Genomic DNA, 20872 nt, shown 5'->3' with positions numbered 1-20872 from the left:
GAGAGAGGAGTGAGGAGTGGGGAGTGAGGAGTAGGGAGTGGGGAGTGAGGAGTGGGGAGTGGGGAGTGAGGAGTGAGGAGAGGGGAGTGAGGAGTGAGGAGTGAGGAGCGAGGAGCGAGGAGTGGGGAGCAAGGAGCGAGGAGCGAGGAGTAGGGAGTGAGGAGTGAGGAGTGTGGAGTGAGGAGTAGGGAGTGAGGAGTGAGGAGTGGGTAGTGGGGAGTGAGGAGTGGGGAGTGAGGAGTGAGGAGTGGGGAGTGAGGAGTTGGGAGTGAGGAGTGAGGAGTGAGGAGTGGGGAGTGAGGAGTGGGGAGTCGGGAGTGAGGAGTGAGGAGTGGGGAGTTGGGAGTGAGGAGTGGGGAGTGGGGAGTGGGGAGTGAGGAGTGGGGAGTGAGGAGTGAAGAGTGGGGAGTCAGGAGTGAGGAGTAGGGTGTGAGGAGTGAGGAGTGGGGAGTGAGGAGTAGGGAGTGAGGAGTGACGAGCGGGGAGTGGGGAGTGAGGAGTTGGGAGTGAGGAGTAGGGAGTGAGGATTGAGGAGTGAGGAGTAGGGAGTGAGGAGTGGGGAGTGAGGAGTAGGGAGTGAGGAGTGAGGAGCAGGAGTGGGGAGTGAGGAGTGGGGAGTGAGGAGTGAGGAGTGGGGAGTGAGGAGTAGGGAGTTAGGAGTGGGGAGTGGGGAGTGAGGAGTGGGGAGCGGGGAGTGAGGAGTGAGGAGTGGGGAGTGGGGAGTGAGGAGTGGGGAGTGAGGAGCGGGGAGCGGGGAGTGAGGAGTGGGGAGCCGGGAGTGAGGAGTGAGGAGTGGGGAGTCAGGAGTGAGGAGTGGGGAGTGAGGAGTGGGGAGTGAGAAGTGGGGAGTGAGGAGTAGGGAGTGGGGAGTGAGGAGTGGGGAGTGGGGAGTGGGGAGTGAGGAGTGAGGAGAGGGGAGTGAGGAGTGAGGAGTGAGGAGCGAGGAGTGAGGAGTGGGGAGCGAGGAGTAGGGAGTGAGGAGTGAGGAGTAGGGAGTGAGGAGTGGGGAGTGGGGAGTGAGGAGTGGGGAGTGAGGAGTGAGGAGTGGGGAGTGGGGAGTGAGGAGTGGGGAGTGAGGAGTGGGGAGTGGGGAGTGAGGAGTGAGGAGTGAGGAGTGGGGAGTGGGGAGTGAGGAGTGGGGAGTGAGGAGTGAGGAGTGGGGAGTGGGGAGTGAGGAGTGGGGAGTGAGAAGTGGGGAGTGAGGAGTGGGGAGTGGGGAGTGAGGAGTGGGGAGCGAGGAGCGAGGAGTAAGGAGTGAGGAGTAGGGAGTGAGGAGTGGGGAGTGGGGAGTGAGGAGTGGGGAGTGAGGAGTGAGGAGTGGGGAGTGGGGAGTGAGGAGTGAGGAGTGAGGAGTGGGGAGTGGGGAGTGGGGAGTGAGGAGTGAGGAGTGGGGAGTGGGGAGTGAGGAGTGGGGAGTGAGGAGTGGGGAGTGGGGAGTGAGGAGTGGGGAGTGAGGATTGGGGAGTGGGGAGTGAGGAGTGGGGAGTGGGGAGTGAGGAGTGGGAAGTGAGGAGTGGGGAGTGGGGAGTGAGGAGTGAGGAGTGGGGAATGAGGAGTGGGGAGTGGGGAGTGAGGAGTGGGTAGTGGGGAGTGAGGAGTGGGAAGTGAGGAGTGGGGAGTGGGGAGTGAGGAGTGAGGAGTGGGGAGTGAGGAGTGGGGAGTGGGGAGTGGGGAGTGGGGAGTGAGAAGTGAGGAGTGAGGAGTAGGGAGTGAGGAGTGGGGAGTGAGGAGTGGGGAGTGAGGAGTGAGGAGCAGGGAGTGAGGAGTGAGGAGTAGGGAGTGAGGAGTAGGGAGTGAGGAGTGGGGAGTGCGGAGTGAGGAGTGAGGAGTGGGGAGTGAGGAGTGGGGAGTCGGAAGTGAGGAGTGAGGAGTAGGGAGTTGGGAGTGAGGAGTGGGGAGTGGGGAGTGAGGAGTGGGGAGTGGGGAGTGAGGAGTGGGGAGTGAGGTGTGGGGAGTGAGGAGTGGGGAGTCGGGAGTGAGGAGTGAGGAGTGGGGAGTGAGGAGTGAAGAGTGGGGAGTCAGGAGTGAGGAGTAGGGTGTGAGGAGTGAGGAGTGGGGAGTGAGGAGTAGGGAGTGAGGAGTGACGAGTGGGGAGTGAGGAGTTGGGAGTGAGGAGTAGGGAGTGAGGAGTGAGGAGTGAGGAGTAGGGAGTGAGGAGTGGGGAGTGAGGAGTAGGGAGTGAGGAGTGAGGAGCAGGAGTGGGGAGTGAGGAGTGGGGAGTGAGGAGTGAGGAGTGGGGAGTGAGGAGTGAGGAGTGGGGAGTGAGGAGTAGGGAATTAGGAGTTGGGAGTGGGGAGTGAGGAGTGGGGAGTGAGGAGTGGGGAGCGGGGAGTGAGGAGTGAGGAGTAGGGAGTGAGGAGTGAGGAGTGAGGAGTGAGCAGTGAGGAGTAGGGAGTGAGGAGTGAGGAGTGAGGAGTGAGCAGTGAGGAGTAGGGAGTGAGGAGTGAGGAGTGGGGAGTGGGGAGTGAGGAGTGAGGAGTGAGGGGTGAGAACACCGGTGTAGAGTACGGAATAGGATGAAGTATCATACGGTAGAAGAGAAGGATCACATCGTATAATAATAAGATACAATATGGTAAAGGAGCGCCGACTGAGCAATGATGAGATTCATATACACCGTGTAGTAGAAGAGAGGAGTATTCGTTGTGCACAATAAAAGAGAAGAATATAATATTGTGTAAGAGAAGAAAAGTAAAGACACCATAAAAGAGATAAAATATAACACGGTGCGGGGAAGAGAAGAGTATACAGGGGGAGGAGGGATACATTGTATAAAATTATATAAAGAGAATAAAATATAATAAGAGAATATTATAGAGACTGGGAGAAGAGTATATTACAGAGACTGGGAGACGAGTATATTATAGAGAATGGGAGACGAGTATATTATAGAGACTGGGAGAAGAGTATATTACAGAGAATGGGAGACGAGTATATTATAGAGAATGGGAGACGAGTATATTATAGAGACTGGGAGACGAGTATATTACAGAGAATGGGAGACGAGTATATTATAGAGAATGGGAGACGAGTATATTACAGAGAATGGGAGACGAGTATATTATAGAGAATAGGAGACGAGTATATTATAGAGAATGGGAGACGAGTATATTATAGAGAATAGGAGACGAGTATATTATAGAGACTGGGAGAAGAGTATATTACAGAGAATGGGAGACGAGTATATTATAGAGAATGGGAGACGAGTATATTATAGAGAATGGGAGACGAGTATATTATAGAGACTGGGAGAAGAGTATATTATAGAGAATGGGAGACGAGTATATTATAGAGACTGGGGGAAGAGTATATTATAGAGAAATGGGAGAAGAGTATATTACAGAGACTTGGTGAAGAGTATATTACAGAGAATGGGAGACGAGTATATTATAGAGAATGGGAGACGAGTATATTATAGAGAATGGGAGAAGAGTATATTATAGAGAATGGGAGAAGAGTATATTACAGAGACTTGGTGAAGAGTATATTACAGAGAATGGGAGACGAGTATATTATAGAGAATGGGAGACGAGTATATTATAGAGAAATGGGAGAAGAGTATATTACAGAGACTTGGTGAAGAGTATATTACAGAGAATGGGAGACGAGTATATTATAGAGAATGGGAGACGAGTATATTATAGAGAATGGGAGACGAGTATATTATGGAGAATGGGAGAAGAGTATATTACAGAGAATGGGAGACGAGTATATTATAGAGAATGGGAGACGAGTATATTATAGAGACTGGGAGAAGAGTATATTACAGAGAATGGGAGACGAGTATATTATAGAGAATGGGAGACGAGTATATTACAGAGAATGGGAGACGAGTATATTATAGAGAATGGGAGACGAGTATATTATAGAGAATGGGAGACGAGTATATTACAGAGAATGGGAGACGAGTATAGTAAAGAGACTGGGAGAAGAGTATATTATAGAGACTGGGAGAAGAGTATATTACAGAGAATGGGAGACGAGTATATTATAGATACTGGGAGAAGAGTATATTACAGAGAATGGGAGACGAGTATAATATAGAGACTGGGAGAAGAGTGTATTACAGAGAATGGGAGACGAGTATATTATAGAGAATGGGAGACGAGTATATTACAGAGAATGGGAGACGAGTATAGTAAAGAGACTGGGAGAAGAGTATATTATAGAGACTGGGAGAAGAGTATATTACAGAGAATGGGAGACGAGTATATTACAGAGAATGGGAGAAGAGTATAGTAAAGAGACTGGGAGAAGAGTATATTATAGAGAATGGGAGACGAGTATATTATAGAGAATGGGAGATGAGTATATTATAGAGACTGGGAGAAGAGTATATTACAGAGAATGGGAGACGAGTATATTATAGAGAATGGGAGACGAGTATATTATAGAGACTGGGAGAAGAGTATATTACAGAGAATGGGAGACGAGTATATTATAGAGAATGGGAGACGAGTATATTACAGAGAATGGGAGACGAGTATATTATAGAGAATGGGAGACGAGTATATTATAGAGAATGGGAGACGAGTATATTATAGAGAATGGGAGACGAGTATATTATAGAGAATGGGAGACGAGTATCCTCTGTACAGGGAGGAAGGATACATAGTATAATAAGATATAACACAGAATAAAGCAGCCATTGTATAATCTGATATCATCAGTAATATCCTATAATGAAGGAGAGATGTTGGGGGTGGAGGTGACCTCTGCTATCGGAGTCGCCATCTACAGGTGAGGGGGAGGAGGACGGAGGATTATTGGGGGGGTCAGAGAGGATAAATAGTGAAGGGCAGAGCAGAGCCGGGATCAGAGGCAGCGCACCGGACAGGCAGCATGTCGGAGCCCAACCAAAAGAAAAGCTGTTCCCAGGTTATGGATGAGTGGAAGGAATTCATGTGGAACCCCAGAACCCGAGAGTTCATGGGTCGCACCGCCAGCAGCTGGGGTAAGAAGGGGGGGTATCTGTACAAGTACTAACATCCCATCCATCCTCCTCTACAGCCCCCCACATCACAGATCAGGGGGATCCTCCTCTACAGCCCCTCACATCACCGTTCAGGGGATCCTCCTCTACAGCCCCCCACACCACAGTTCAGGGGGATCCTCCTCTACAGCCCCCCACATCACCCTTCAGGGGGATCCTCCTCTACAGCCCCCCACATCACAGTTCAGGGGGATCCTCCTCTACACCACAGATCAGGGGGATCCTCCTCTACAGCCCCCCACATCACAGTTCAGGGGGATCCTCCTCTACAGCCCCCCACATCACCCTTCAGGGGGATCCTCCTCTACAGCCCCCCACATCACCGTTCAGGGGGATCCTCCTCTACACCACAGATCAGGGGGATCCTCCTCTACAGCCCCCCACATCACAGTTCAGGGGGATCCTCCTCTACAGCCCCCCACATCACATATGAGGGGGATCCTCCTCTACAGCCCCCCACATCACAGTTCAGGGGGATCCTCCTCTACGGCCCCCACATCACCATTCAGGGGGATCCTCCTCTACATCACATATCAGGGGGATCCTCCTCTACAGCCCCCCACATCAAAGTTCAGGGGGATCCTCCTCTACAGCCCCCCACATCACAGTTCAGGGGGATCCCCTCTACAGCCCCCCACATCACCGTTCAGGGGGATCCTCCTCTACATCACCTATCAGGGGGATCCTCCTCTACAGCCCCCCACATCCCCGTTCAGGGGGATCCTCCTCTACACCACAGATCAGGGGGATCCTCCTCTACAGCCCCCACATCACCGTTCAGAGGGATCCTCCTGTACACCAGAGATCAGGGGGATCCTCCTCTACAGCCCCCCACATCACATTTCAGGGGGATCCTCCTCTACAGCCCCCCACATCACATTTCAGGGGGATGCTCCTCTACAGCCCCCCACATCACAGTTCAGGGGGATCCTCCTCTACAGCCCCCCACATCACCATTCTGGGGGATCCTCCTCTACATCACATATCAGGGGGATCCTCCTCTACAGCCCCCCACATCACAGTTCAGGGGGATCCTCTTCTACGGCCCCCCACATCACCATTCAGGGGGATCCTCCTCTACATCACATATCAGGGGGATCCTCCTCTACAGCCCCCCACATCACAGTTCAGGGGGATCCTCCTCTACATCACAGTTCAGGGGGATCCTCCTCTACAGCCCCCCACATCACAGATCAGGGGGATCCTCCTCTACATCACAGATCAGGGGGATCCTCCTCTACATCACAGTTCAGGGGGATCCTCCTCTACATCACAGATCAGGGGGATCCTCCTCTACATCACAGTTCAGGGGGATCCTCCTCTACATCACAGATCAGGGGGATCCTCCTCTACATCACAGTTCAGGGGGATCCTCCTCTACATCACAGATCAGGGGGATCCTCCTCTACATCACAGTTCAGGGGGATCCTCCTCTACATCACAGTTCAGGGGGATCCTCCTCTACATCACAGATCAGGGTGATCCTCCTCTACATCACAGATCAGGGGGATCCTCCTCTACATCACAGTTCAGGGGGATGCTCCTCTACATCACAGTTCAGGGGGATCCTCCTCTACATCACAGATCAGGGTGATCCTCCTCTACATCACAGATCAGGGGGATCCTCCTCTACATCACAGTTCAGGGGGATCCTCCTCTACATCACAGTTCAGGGGGATCCTCCTCTACATCACAGATCAGGGTGATCCTCCTCTACATCTCAGATCAGGGGGATCCTCCTCTACATCACAGTTCAGGGGGATCCTCCTCTACACCACAGTTCAGGGGGATGCTCTACATCACAGATCAGGGGGATCCTCCTCTACATCACAGTTCAGGGGGATCCTCCTCTACACCACAGTTCAGGGGGATGCTCTACATCACAGATCAGGGGGATCCTCCTCTACATCACAGATCAGGGGGATCCTCCTCTACATCACAGTTCAGGGGGATCCTCCTCTACATCACAGATCAGGGTGATCCTCCTCTACATCTCAGATCAGGGGGATCCTCCTCTACATCACAGTTCAGGGGGATCCTCCTCTACACCACAGTTCAGGGGGATGCTCTACATCACAGATCAGGGGGATCCTCCTCTACATCACAGTTCAGGGGGATCCTCCTCTACAGCCCCCCACATCGCAGTTCAGGGGGATCCCCCTCTACAGCCCCCCACATCACAGTTCAGGGGGATCCCCCTCTACATCACAGTTCAGAGTACTTCACAGGACAAGGCGCTGATGAGTTGTTGGGGGTTTGGGATGGACAAGGCACTGATGAGTTGTTGGGGGTTTGGGATGGACAAGGTACTGATGAGTTGTTGGGGGTTTGGGATGGACAAGGTGCTGATGAGTTGTTGGGGGTTTGGGATGGACAAGGCACTGATGAGTTGTTGGGGGTTTGGGATGGACAAGGCACTGATGAGTAGTTGGGGGTTTGGGATGGACAAGGCGCTGATGAGTTGTTGGGGGTTTGGGATGGACAAGGCACTGATGAGTTGTTGGGGGTTTGGGATGGACAAGGCACTGATGAGTTGTTGGGGGTTTGGGATGGACAAGGCATTGATGAGTTGTTGGGGGTTTGGGATGGACAAGGCACTGATGAGTTGTTGGGGGTTTGGGATGGACAAGGCACTGATGAGTTGTTGGGGGTTTGGGAAAGACAAGGGGCTGATGAGTTGTTGGGGGTTTGGGATGGACAAGGCATTGATGAGTTGTTGGGGGTTTGGGATAGACAAGGTGCTGATGAGTTGTTGGGAGTTTGGGATGGACAAAGAGCTGATGAGTTGTTGGGTTTTTGGGATGGACAAGGAGCTGATGAGTTGTTGGAGGTTTGGGATGGACAAGGCGCTGATGAGTTGTTGGGGGTTTGGGATGGACAAGGCACTGATGAGTTGTTAGGGGTTTGGGATGGACAAGGTGCTGATGAGTTCTTGGGAGTTTGGGATGGACAAGGTACTGATGAGTTGTTGGGAGTTTGGGATGGACAAGGAGCTGATGAGTTGTTGGGGGTTTGGGATGGACAAGGTGCTGATGAGTTGTTGGGGGTTTGGGATGGACAAGGCACTGATGAGTTGTTGGGAGTTTGGGATGGACAAGGTGCTGATGAGTTGTTGGGAGTTTGGGATGGACAAGGTACTCATGAGTTGTTGGGGGTTTGGGATGGACAAGGCACTGATGAGTTGTTGGGAGTTTGGGATGGACAAGGAGCTGATGAGTTGTTGGGGGTTTGGGATGGACAAGGAGCTGATGAGTTGTTGGGGGTTTGGGATGGACAAGGTGCTGATGAGTTGTTGGGGGTTTGGGATGGACAAGGTGCTGATGAGTTGTTGGGGGTTTGGGATGGACAAGGTACTGATGAGTTGTTGGGAGTTTGGGATGGACAAGGTGCTGATGAGTTGTTGGGGGTTTGGGATGGACAAGGTACTGATGAGTTGTTGGGAGTTTGGGATGGAAAAGGTGCTGATGAGTTGTTGGGGGTTTGGGATGGACAAGGTACTGATGAGTTGTTGGGAGTTTGGGATGGACAAGGTGCTGATGAATTGTTGGGGGTTTGGGATGGACAAGGCACTGATGAGTTGTTGGGAGTTTGGGATGGACAAGGCACTGATGAGTTGTTGGGGGTTTGGGATGGACAAGGTGCTGATGAGTTGTTGGGGGTTTGGGATGGACAAGGCACTGATGAGTTGTTGGGGGTTTAGGATGGACAAGGTGATGATAAGTTGTTGGGGGTTTGGGATGGACAAGGCACTGATGAGTTGTTGGGGGTTTGGGATGGACAAGGCGCTGATGAGTTGTTGGGGGTTTGGGATGGACAAGGCACTGATGAGTTGTTGGGGGTTTGGGATGGACAAGGTGCTGATGAGTTGTTGAGGGTTTAGGATGGACAAGGCACTGATGAGTTGTTGGGGGTTTGGGATGGACAAGGCGCTGATGAGTTGTTGGGGGTTTGGGATGGACAAGGCACTGATGAGTTGTTGGGGGTTTGGGATGGACAAGGTGTTGATGAGTTGTTGGGGGTTTGGGATGGACAAGGCGCTGATGAGTTGTTGGGAGTTTGGGATAGACAAGGTGTGGATGAGTTGTTGGGGGTTTGGGATGGACAAGGAGCTGATGAGTTGTTGGGGGTTTGGGATGGACAAGGCGCTGATGAGTTGTTGGGGGTTTGGGATGGACAAGGCATTGATGAGTAGTTGGGGGTTTGGGATGGCAAGGTACTGATGAGTTGTTGGGGGTTTGGGATGGACAAGGCACTGATGAGTTGTTGGGGGTTTGGGATGGACAAGGCACTGATGAGTTGTTGGGGGTTTGGGATGGACAAGGCACTGATGAGTTGTTGGGGGTTTGGGATGGACAAGGTACTGATGAGTTGTTGGGGGTTTGGGATGGACAAGGCACTGATGAGTTGTTGGGGGTTTGGGAAAGACAAGGGGCTGATGAGTTGTTGGGGGTTTGGGATGGACAAGGCACTGATGAGTTGTTGGGGGTTTGGGATGGACAAGGCCCTGATGAGTTGTTGGGGGTTTGGGATGGACAAGGCGCTGATGAGTTGTTGGGGGTTTGGGATGAACAAGGTGCTGATGATTTGTTGGGGGTTTGGGATGGACAAGGAGCTGATGAGTTGTTGGGGGTTTGGGATGGACAAGGTACCGATGAGTTGTTGGGGGTTTGGGATGGACAAGGCACTGATGAGTTGTTGGGGGTTTGGGATGAACAAGGTGCTGATGATTTGTTGGGGGTTTGGGGTGAACAAGGTGCTGAGACTTGTTGGGGGGTTGGGATGGACAAGGTGCTGATGAGTTGTTGGGGGTTTGGGATGGACAAGGTACTGATGAGTTGTTGGGGGTTTGGGATGGACAAGGCATTGATGAGTTGTTGGGGGTTTGGGATGGACAAGGCACTGATGAGTTGTTGGGGGTTTGGGATGGACAAGGCACTGATGAGTTGTTGGGGGTTTGGGAAAGACAAGGGGCTGATGAGTTGTTGGGGGTTTGGGATGGACAAGGCATTGATGAGTTGTTGGGGGTTTGGGATAGACAAGGTGCTGATGAGTTGTTGGGAGTTTGGGATGGACAAAGAGCTGATGAGTTGTTGGGTTTTTGGGATGGACAAGGAGCTGATGAGTTGTTGGAGGTTTGGGATGGACAAGGCGCTGATGAGTTGTTGGGGGTTTGGGATGGACAAGGCACTGATGAGTTGTTAGGGGTTTGGGATGGACAAGGTGCTGATGAGTTCTTGGGAGTTTGGGATGGACAAGGTACTGATGAGTTGTTGGGAGTTTGGGATGGACAAGGAGCTGATGAGTTGTTGGGGGTTTGGGATGGACAAGGTGCTGATGAGTTGTTGGGGGTTTGGGATGGACAAGGCACTGATGAGTTGTTGGGAGTTTGGGATGGACAAGGTGCTGATGAGTTGTTGGGAGTTTGGGATGGACAAGGTACTCATGAGTTGTTGGGGGTTTGGGATGGACAAGGCACTGATGAGTTGTTGGGAGTTTGGGATGGACAAGGAGCTGATGAGTTGTTGGGGGTTTGGGATGGACAAGGTGCTGATGAGTTGTTGGGGGTTTGGGATGGACAAGGTGCTGATGAGTTGTTGGGGGTTTGGGATGGACAAGGTACTGATGAGTTGTTGGGAGTTTGGGATGGACAAGGTGCTGATGAGTTGTTGGGGGTTTGGGATGGACAAGGTACTGATGAGTTGTTGGGAGTTTGGGATGGAAAAGGTGCTGATGAGTTGTTGGGGGTTTGGGATGGACAAGGTACTGATGAGTTGTTGGGAGTTTGGGATGGACAAGGTGCTGATGAATTGTTGGGGGTTTGGGATGGACAAGGCACTGATGAGTTGTTGGGAGTTTGGGATGGACAAGGCACTGATGAGTTGTTGGGGGTTTGGGATGGACAAGGTGCTGATGAGTTGTTGGGGGTTTGGGATGGACAAGGTGCTGATGAGTTGTTGGGGGTTTGGGATGGACAAGGCACTGATGAGTTGTTGGGGGTTTAGGATGGACAAGGTGATGATAAGTTGTTGGGGGTTTGGGATGGACAAGGCACTGATGAGTTGTTGGGGGTTTGGGATGGACAAGGCGCTGATGAGTTGTTGGGGGTTTGGGATGGACAAGGCACTGATGAGTTGTTGGGGGTTTGGGATGGACAAGGTGCTGATGAGTTGTTGAGGGTTTAGGATGGACAAGGCACTGATGAGTTGTTGGGGGTTTGGGATGGACAAGGCGCTGATGAGTTGTTGGGGGTTTGGGATGGACAAGGCACTGATGAGTTGTTGGGGGTTTGGGATGGACAAGGTGTTGATGAGTTGTTGGGGGTTTGGGATGGACAAGGCGCTGATGAGTTGTTGGGAGTTTGGGATAGACAAGGTGTGGATGAGTTGTTGGGGGTTTGGGATGGACAAGGAGCTGATGAGTTGTTGGGGGTTTGGGATGGACAAGGCGCTGATGAGTTGTTGGGGGTTTGGGATGGACAAGGCATTTGGTGAGTAGTTGGGGGTTTGGGATGGCAAGGTACTGATGAGTTGTTGGGGGTTTGGGATGGACAAGGCACTGATGAGTTGTTGGGGGTTTGGGATGGACAAGGCACTGATGAGTTGTTGGGGGTTTGGGATGGACAAGGCACTGATGAGTTGTTGGGGGTTTGGGATGGACAAGGTACTGATGAGTTGTTGGGGGTTTGGGATGGACAAGGCACTGATGAGTTGTTGGGGGTTTGAGAAAGACAAGGGGCTGATGAGTTGTTGGGGGTTTGGGATGGACAAGGCACTGATGAGTTGTTGGGGGTTTGGGATGGACAAGGCCCTGATGAGTTGTTGGGGGTTTGGGATGGACAAGGCGCTGATGAGTTGTTGGGGGTTTGGGATGAACAAGGTGCTGATGATTTGTTGGGGGTTTGGGATGGACAAGGAGCTGATGAGTTGTTGGGGGTTTGGGATGGACAAGGTACCGATGAGTTGTTGGGGGTTTGGGATGGACAAGGCACTGATGAGTTGTTGGGGGTTTGGGATGAACAAGGTGCTGATGATTTGTTGGGGGTTTGGGGTGAACAAGGTGCTGAGACTTGTTGGGGGTTTGGGATGGACAAGGTGCTGATGAGTTGTTGGGGGTTTGGGATGGACAAGGTACTGATGAGTTGTTGGGGGTTTGGGATGGACAAGGCGCTGATGAGTTGTTGGGGGTTTGGGATGGACAAGGTACTGATGAGTTGTTGGGGGTTTGGGATGGACAAGTTGCTGATGAGTTGTTGGGGGTTTGGGATGGACAAGGCACTGATGAGTTGTTGGGGGTTTGGGATGGACAAGGCACTGATGAGTTGTTGGGGGTTTGGGATGGACAAGGCACTAATGAGTTGTTGGGGGTTTGGAATGGACAAGGCACTGATGAGTTGTTGGGGGTTTGGAATGGACAAGGTGCTGATGAGTTTTTGGGGGCTTGGGATGGACAAGGTACTGATGAGTTGTTGGGGGTTTGGAATGGACAAGGTGCTGATGAGTTGTTGGGGATTTGGGATGGACAAGGTACTGATGAGTTGTTGGGGGTTTGGAATGGACAAGGCACTGATGAGTTGTTGGGGGTTTAGAATGGACAAGGTACTGATGAGTTGTTGGGGGTTTGGAATGGACAAGGTGCTGATGAGTTGTTGGGGGTTTGGGATGGACAAGGTGCTGATGAGTTGTTGGGGGTTTGGGATGGACAAGGCACTGATGAGTTGTTGGGGGTTTAGAATGGACAAGGAACTGATGAGTTGTTGGGGGTTTGGAATGGACAAGGTGCTGATGAGTTGTTGGGGGTTTGGGTTGGACAAGGTACTGATGAGTTGTTGGGGGTTTGGGATGGACAAGGTACTGATGAGATGTTGGGGGTTTGGGATGGACAAGGTGCTGATGAGTTGTTGGGGGTTTGGGATGGACAAGGCACTGATGAGTAGTTGGGGGTTTAGGATGGACAAGGTACTGATGAGATGTTGGGGGTTTGGGATGGACAAGGTGCTGATGAGTTGTTGGGGGTTTGGGATGGACAAGGTGCTGATGAGTAGTTGGGGGTTTGGGATGGACAAGGTACTGATGAGATGTTGGGGGTTTGGGATGGACAAGGTGCTGATGAGTTGTTGGAGGTTTGGGATGGACAAGGCACTGATGAGTTGTTGGGGGTTTGGGATGGACAAGGCACTGATGAGTTGTTGGGGGTTTGGGATGGACAAGGCATTGATGAGTTGTTGGGGGTTTGGGATGGACAAGGCACTGATGAGTTGTTGGGGGTTTGGGATGGACAAGGTACTGAGGAGTTGTTGGGGGTTTGGGATGGACAAGGCACTGATGAGTTGTTGGGGGTTTGGGATGGACAAGGCGCTGATGAGTTGTTGGGGGTTTGGGATGGACAAGGCGCTGATGAGTTGTTGGGGGTTTGGGATGGACAAGGTGCTGATGAGTTGGGGGTTGGGATGGGCGAGGCACTGATGAGTTGTTGGGGGTTTGGGATGGACAAGGTGCTGATGAGTTGTTGGGGGTTTGGGATGGACAAGGTGCTGATGAGTTGTTGGGGGTTTGGGATGGACAAGGCACTGATGAGTTGTTGGGGGTTTGGGATGGACAAGGCACTGATGAGTTGTTGGGGGTTTGGGATGGACAAGGTACTGATGAGTTGTTGGGGGTTTGGGATGGACAAGGCACTGATGAGTTGTTGGGGGTTTGGGATGAACAAGGTGCTGATGATTTGTTGGGGGTTTGGGGTGAACAAGGTGCTGAGACTTGTTGGGGGTTTGGGATGGACAAGGTGCTGATGAGTTGTTGGGGGTTTGGGATGGACAAGGTACTGATGAGTTGTTGGGGGTTTGGGATGGACAAGGCGCTGATGAGTTGTTGGGGGTTTGGGATGGACAAGGTACTTATGAGTTGTTGGGGGTTTGGGATGGACAAGTTGCTGATGAGTTGTTGGGGGTTTGGGATGGACAAGGCACTGATGAGTTGTTGGGGGTTTGGGATGGACAAGGCACTGATGAGTTGTTGGGGGTTTGGGATGGACAAGCCACTGATGAGTTGTTGGGGGTTTGGAATGGACAAGGTGCTGATGAGTTGTTGGGGGTTTGGGATGGACAAGGTACTGATGAGTTGTTGGGGGATGGAATGGACAAGGTGCTGATGAGTTGTTGGGGATTTGGGATGGACAAGGTACTGATGAGTTGTTGGGGGTTTGGAATGGACAAGGCACTGATGAGTTGTTGGGGGTTTAGAATGGACAAGGTACTGATGAGTTGTTGGGGGTTTGGAATGGACAAGGTGCTGATGAGTTGTTGGGGGTTTGGGATGGACAAGGTGCTGATGAGTTGTTGGGGGTTTGGGATGGACAAGGCACTGATGAGTTGTTGGGGGTTTAGAATGGACAAGGTACTGATGAGTTGTTGGGGGTTTGGAATGGACAAGGTGCTGATGAGTTGTTGGGGGTTTGGGTTGGACAAGGTACTGATGAGTTGTTGGGGGTTTGGGATGGACAAGGTACTGATGAGATGTTGGGGGTTTGGGATGGACAAGGTGCTGATGAGTTGTTGGGGGTTTGGGATGGACAAGGCACTGATGAGTAGTTGGGGGTTTGGGATGGACAAGGTACTGATGAGATGTTGGGGGTTTGGGATGGACAAGGTGCTGATGAGTTGTTGGGGGTTTGGGATGGACAAGGTGCTGATGAGTAGTTGGGGGTTTGGGATGGACAAGGTACTGATGAGATGTTGGGGGTTTGGGATGGACAAGGTGCTGATGAGTTGTTGGAGGTTTGGGATGGACAAGGCGCTGATGAGTTGTTGGGGGTTTGGGATGGACAAGGCACTGATGAGTTGTTGGGGGTTTGGGATGGACAAGGCACTGATGAGTTGTTGGGGGTTTGGGATGGACAAGGTACTGAGGAGTTTTTGGGGGTTTGGGATGGACAAGGCACTGATGAGTTGTTGGGGGTTTGGGATGGACAAGGCGCTGATGAGTTGTTGGGGGTTTGGGATGGACAAGGCGCTGATGAGTTGTTGGGGGTTTGGGATGGACAAGGTGCTGATGAGTAGGGGGTTGGGATGGGCGAGGCACTGATGAGTTGTTGGGGGTTTGGGATGGACAAGGTACTGATGAGATGTTGGGGGTTTGGGATGGACAAGGTGCTGATGAGTTGTTGGGGGTTTGGGATGGACAAGGTGCTGATGAGTAGTTGGGGGTTTGGGATGGACAAGGTACTGATGAGATGTTGGGGGTTTGGGATGGACAAGGTGCTGATGAGTTGTTGGAGGTTTGGGATGGACAAGGCACTGATGAGTTGTTGGGGGTTTGGGATGGACAAGGCACTGATGAGTTGTTGGGGGTTTGGGATGGACAAGGCATTGATGAGTTGTTGGGGGTTTGGGATGGACAAGGCACTGATGAGTTGTTGGGGGTTTGGGATGGACAAGGTACTGAGGAGTTGTTGGGGGTTTGGGATGGACAAGGCACTGATGAGTTGTTGGGGGTTTGGGATGGACAAGGCGCTGATGAGTTGTTGGGGGTTTGGGATGGACAAGGCGCTGATGAGTTGTTGGGGGTTTGGGATGGACAAGGTGCTGATGAGTTGGGGGTTGGGATGGGCGAGGCACTGATGAGTTGTTGGGGGTTTGGGATGGACAAGGTGCTGATGAGTTGTTGGGGGTTTGGGATGGACAAGGTACTGATGAGTTGTTGGGGGTTTGGGATGGACAAGGCACTGATGAGTTGTTGGGGGTTTGGGATGAACAAGGTGCTGATGATTTGTTGGGGGTTTGGGATGGACAAGGCACTGATGAGTTGTTGGGGGTTTGGGGTGAACAAGGTGCTGAGACTTGTTGGGGGTTTGGGATGGACAAGGTGCTGATGAGTTGTTGGGGGTTTGGGATGGACAAGGTACTGATGAGTTGTTGGGGGTTTGGGATGGACAAAGCGCTGATGAGTTGTTGGGGGTTTGGGATGGACAAGGTACTGATGAGTTGTTGGGGGTTTGGGATGGACAAGTTGCTGATGAGTTGTTGGGGGTTTGGGATGGACAAGGCACTGATGAGTTGTTGGGGGTTTGGGATGGACAAGGCACTGATGAGTTGTTGGGGGTTTGGGATGGACAAGGCACTGATGAGTTGTTGGGGGTTTGGAATGGACAAGGTGCTGATGAGTTGTTGGGGGTTTGGGATGGACAAGGTACTGATGAGTTGTTGGGGGTTTGGAATGGACAAGGTGCTGATGAGTTGTTGGGGATTTGGGATGGACAAGGTACTGATGAGTTGTTGGGGGTTTGGAATGGACAAGGCACTGATGAGTTGTTGGGGGTTTAGAATGGACAAGGTACTGATGAGTTGTTGGGGGTTTGGAATGGACAAGGTGCTGATGAGTTGTTGGGGGTTTGGGATGGACAAGGTGCTGATGAGTTGTTGGGGGTTTGGGATGGACAAGGCACTGATGAGTTGTTGGGGGTTTAGAATGGACAAGGTACTGATGAGTTGTTGGGGGTTTGGAATGGACAAGGTGCTGATGAGTTGTTGGGGGTTTGGGTTGGACAAGGTACTGATGAGTTGTTGGGGGTTTGGGATGGACAAGGTACTGATGAGATGTTGGGGGTTTGGGATGGACAAGGTGCTGATGAGTTGTTGGGGGTTTGGGATGGACAAGGCACTGATGAGTAGTTGGGGGTTTGGGATGGACAAGGTACTGATGAGATGTTGGGGGTTTGGGATGGACAAGGTGCTGATGAGTTGTTGGGGGTTTGGGATGGACAAGGTGCTGATGAGTAGTTGGGGGTTTGGGATGGACAAGGTACTGATGAGATGTTGGGGGTTTGGGATGGACAAGGCGCTGATGAGTTGTTGGAGGTTTGGGATGGACAAGGCACTGATGAGTTGTTGGGGGTTTGGGATGGACAAGGCACTGATGAGTTGTTGGGGGTTTGGGATGGACAAGGCATTGATGAGTTGTTGGGGGTTTGGGATGGACAAGGCACTGATGAGTTGTTGGGGGTTTGGGATGGACAAGGTACTGAGGAGTTGTTGGGGGTTTGGGATGGACAAGGCACTGATGAGTTGTTGGGGGTTTGGGATGGACAAGGCGCTGATGAGTTGTTGGGGGTTTGGGATGGACAAGGCGCTGATGAGTTGTTGGGGGTTTGGGATGGACAAGGTGCTGATGAGTTGGGGGTTGGGATGGGCGAGGCACTGATGAGTTGTTGGGGGTTTGGGATGGACAAGGTACTGATGAGATGTTGGGGGTTTGGGATGGACAAGGTGCTGATGAGTTGTTGGGGGTTTGGGATGGACAAGGTGCTGATGAGTAGTTGGGGGTTTGGGATGGACAAGGTACTGATGAGATGTTGGGGGTTTGGGATGGACAAGGTGCTGATGAGTTGTTGGGGGTTTGGGATGGACAAGGTACTGATGAGTTGTTGGGGGTTTGGGATGGACAAGGCGCTGATGAGTTGTTGGGGGTTTGGGATGGACAAGGTACTGATGAGTTGTTGGGGGTTTGGGATGGACAAGTTGCTGATGAGTTGTTGGGGGTTTGGGATGGACAAGGCACTGATGAGTTGTTGGGGGTTTGGGATGGACAAGGCACTGATGAGTTGTTGGGGGTTTGGGATGGACAAGGCACTGATGAGTTGTTGGGGGTTTGGAATGGACAAGGTGCTGATGAGTTGTTGGGGGTTTGGGATGGACAAGGTACTGATGAGTTGTTGGGGGTTTGGAATGGACAAGGTGCTGATGAGTTGTTGGGGATTTGGGATGGACAAGGTACTGATGAGTTGTTGGGGGTTTGGAATGGACAAGGCACTGATGAGTTGTTTGGGGTTTAGAATGGACAAGGTACTGATGAGTTGTTGGGGGTTTGGAATGGACAAGGTGCTGATGAGTTGTTGGGGGTTTGGGATGGACAAGGTGCTGATGAGTTGTTGGGGGTTTGGGATGGACAAGGCACTGATGAGTTGTTGGGGGTTTAGAATGGACAAGGTACTGATGAGTTGTTGGGGGTTTGGAATGGACAAGGTGCTGATGAGTTGTTGGGGGTTTGGGTTGGACAAGGTACTGATGAGTTGTTGGGGGTTTGGGATGGACAAGGTACTGATGAGATGTTGGGGGTTTGGGATGGACAAGGTGCTGATGAGTTGTTGGGGGTTTGGGATGGACAAGGCACTGATGAGTAGTTGGGGGTTTGGGGTGGACAAGGTACTGATGAGATGTTGGGGGTTTGGGATGGACAAGGTGCTGATGAGTTGTTGGGGGTTTGGGATGGACAAGGTGCTGATGAGTAGTTGGGGGTTTGGGATGGACAAGGTACTGATGAGATGTTGGGGGTTTGGGATGGACAAGGTGCTGATGAGTTGTTGGAGGTTTGGGATGGACAAGGCACTGATGAGTTGTTGGGGGTTTGGGATGGACAAGGCACTGATGAGTTGTTGGGGGTTTGGGATGGACAAGGCATTGATGAGTTGTTGGGGGTTTGGGATGGACAAGGCACTGATGAGTTGTTGGGGGTTTGGGATGGACAAGGTACTGAGGAGTTGTTGGGGGTTTGGGATGGACAAGGCGCTGATGAGTTGTTGGGGGTTTGGGATGAACAAGGCGCTGATGAGTTGTTGGGGGTTTGGGATGGACAAGGCGCTGATGAGTTGTTGGGGTTTGGGATGGACAAGGTGCTGATGAGTTGGGGGTTGGGATGGGCGAGGCACTGATGAGTTGTTGGGGGTTTGGGATGGACAAGGTGCTGATGAGTTGTTGGGGGTTTGGGATGGACAAGGCACTGATGAGTTGTTGGGGGTTTAGAATGGACAAGGTACTGATGAGTTGTTGGGGGTTTGGAATGGACAAGGTGCTGATGAGTTGTTGGGGGTTTGGGATGGACAAGGTGCTGATGAGTAGTTGGGGGTTTGGGATGGACAAGGTACTGATGAGATGTTGGGGGTTTGGGATGGACAAGGTGCTGATGAGTTGTTGGGGGTTTGGGATGGACAAGGCGCTGATGAGTTGTTGGGGGTTTGGGATGGACAAGGCACTGATGAGTTGTTGGGGGTTTGAGATGGACAAGGTGCTGATGAGTTGTTGGGAGTTTGGGATGGACAAGGCGCTGATGAGTTGTTGGGGTTTGGGATGGACAAGGTGCTGATGAGTTGGGAGTTTGGGATGGACAAGGGACTGATGAGTTGTTGGGAGTTTGGGATGGACAAGGCGCTGATGAGTTGTTGGGGGTTTGGGATGGACAAGGTGCTGATGAGTTGTTGGGGGTTTGGGATGGGCGAGGCACTGATGAGTTGTTGGGGGTTTGGGATGGACAAGGTGCTGATGAGTTGTTGGGGGTTTGGGATGGACAAGGTGCTGATGAGTTGTTGGGGGTTTGGGATGGACAAGGCACTGATGAGTTGTTGGGGGTTTGGGATGGACAAGGCACTGATGAGTTGTTGGGGGTTTGGGATGGACAAGGTGCTGATGAGTTGTTGGGGGTTTGGGATGGACAAGGTGCTGATGAGTTGTTGGGGGTTTGGGATGGACAAGGTGCTGATGAGTTGGGGGTTGGGATGGGCGAGGCACTGATGAGTTGTTGGGGGTTTGGGATGGACAAGGTGCTGATGAGTTGTTGGGGGTTTGGGATGGACAAGGTGCTGATGAGTTGTTGGGGGTTTGGGATGGACAAGGCGCTGATGAGTTGTTGGGGGTTTGGGATGGACAAGGTGCTGATGAGTTGTTGGGGGTTTGGGATGAACAAGGCACTGATGAGTTGTTGGGGGTTTGGGAAGGACAAGGTACTGATGAGTTGTTGGGAGTTTGGGATGGACAAGGCACTGATGAGTTGTTGGGGGTTTGGGATGGACAGGGTGCTGATGAGTTGTTGGGGGTTTGGGATGGACAAGGTGCTGATGAGTTGTTGGGGGTTTGGGATGAACAAGGCACTGATGAGTTGTTGGGGGTTTGGGATGGACAAGGCATTGATGAGTTGTTGGGGGTTTGGGATGGACAAGGCGCTGATGAGTTGTTCGGAGTTTGGGATGGACAAGGCACTGATGAGTTGCTGCCGGCCACATGGCTTGGATCTCTCCATAATGGTCAGTAGGGCCTCATGGTGATATGGGTAAGGACCGCTGTTATGTAGGTGGTCCCGGTATGATAGGGTCCTCTTCCGTACAGTGAGAAGTAAGGGAAATCTGTACAGCAACGGCAAGCACTGTGGGAGGAGCTCTGATGGACTCGGAGGAGGTGGCTGCAGAATTCCCGATGGAATGTTTCTGTCCAGTTGGAGTCCCATTTGGATTGGTCTGGAAAGGTGACCCCAAACTTCACTGCCATAAAGAAGGATTGGGGTGATAATCCAGACTCCGGTGGGTTTAGGTGGTCCAGCTGTGTCCTGGTGGCATAGAAGGCTTGGCATGTCTTGTCTTTCAGTACCTCTATGGTTGGGTTGAATCCTCCTGATTGGTTAGGACAAGCTATGAGTAGCTGTAAGTTGTGTAATATAAAGGACGGGCTCTTTGTTTTGTGTTATTCCTTTGGAACGCTGTGATTTTTGTTTTCTTTGGGTTGGTTGGTAGTGCCCATGTGGCACTGCATTCCTCCAGCACTTCCAGGCTGTCTTGTTGGCCTCTCTCTGAAGTTGGAGGTCATCAGCAGACAGCGGGATCTTCATCTCGGGGTCATGTAGAGTCAGTGCCGGTGCCGGGGGGGACTCAGGAGCTGCAGCCAGTTGATTGGTGTAGATGTTGAAGAGGGTTGGACTTAGGCTGCAGCCCTGTCTGACTCCTGCCGGAAATGTTCGGTTCTTTTCCCATTCACCTTTCCGCTGCAGCCGTCCCTCTGTATAAGAACCACCCATGACTTCCCTCCCAGTCCAACCTCCAATAGTTTGAGGAACAGTCCCGAGCCAA

At 52.0% G+C, this 20872-nt stretch overlaps 1 protein-coding gene across 2 annotated transcripts in view; it reads left to right on the top strand.

The window, feature by feature from the left end:
* The first annotated feature begins 4806 nt into the window (after window positions 1–4806).
* The window catches only part of LOC143962457 (sodium/potassium-transporting ATPase subunit beta-2-like), a 64217-nt gene continuing 48151 nt past the window's right edge, over window positions 4807–20872 (top strand). For both annotated transcript variants that reach the window (XM_077471727.1, XM_077471728.1), the window contains exon 1: window positions 4807–4954. In XM_077471727.1, the coding sequence (XP_077327853.1) occupies window positions 4843–4954 (112 nt within the window). In that variant the 5' untranslated portion in view covers window positions 4807–4842. The remainder of the gene's footprint in view (window positions 4955–20872) is intronic.

This window comes from Lithobates pipiens, unplaced genomic scaffold, assembly GCF_037356315.1.
Source record: "Lithobates pipiens isolate NorthernLeopardFrog02 unplaced genomic scaffold, aLitPip1_a1.2 Scaffold_8, whole genome shotgun sequence".
In the NCBI taxonomy this organism is placed as follows: Eukaryota; Metazoa; Chordata; class Amphibia; order Anura; family Ranidae; genus Lithobates; species Lithobates pipiens.
Note: the sequence above shows the minus strand (reverse complement) of the source record. Positions and strands in the feature narration are given on the sequence as shown.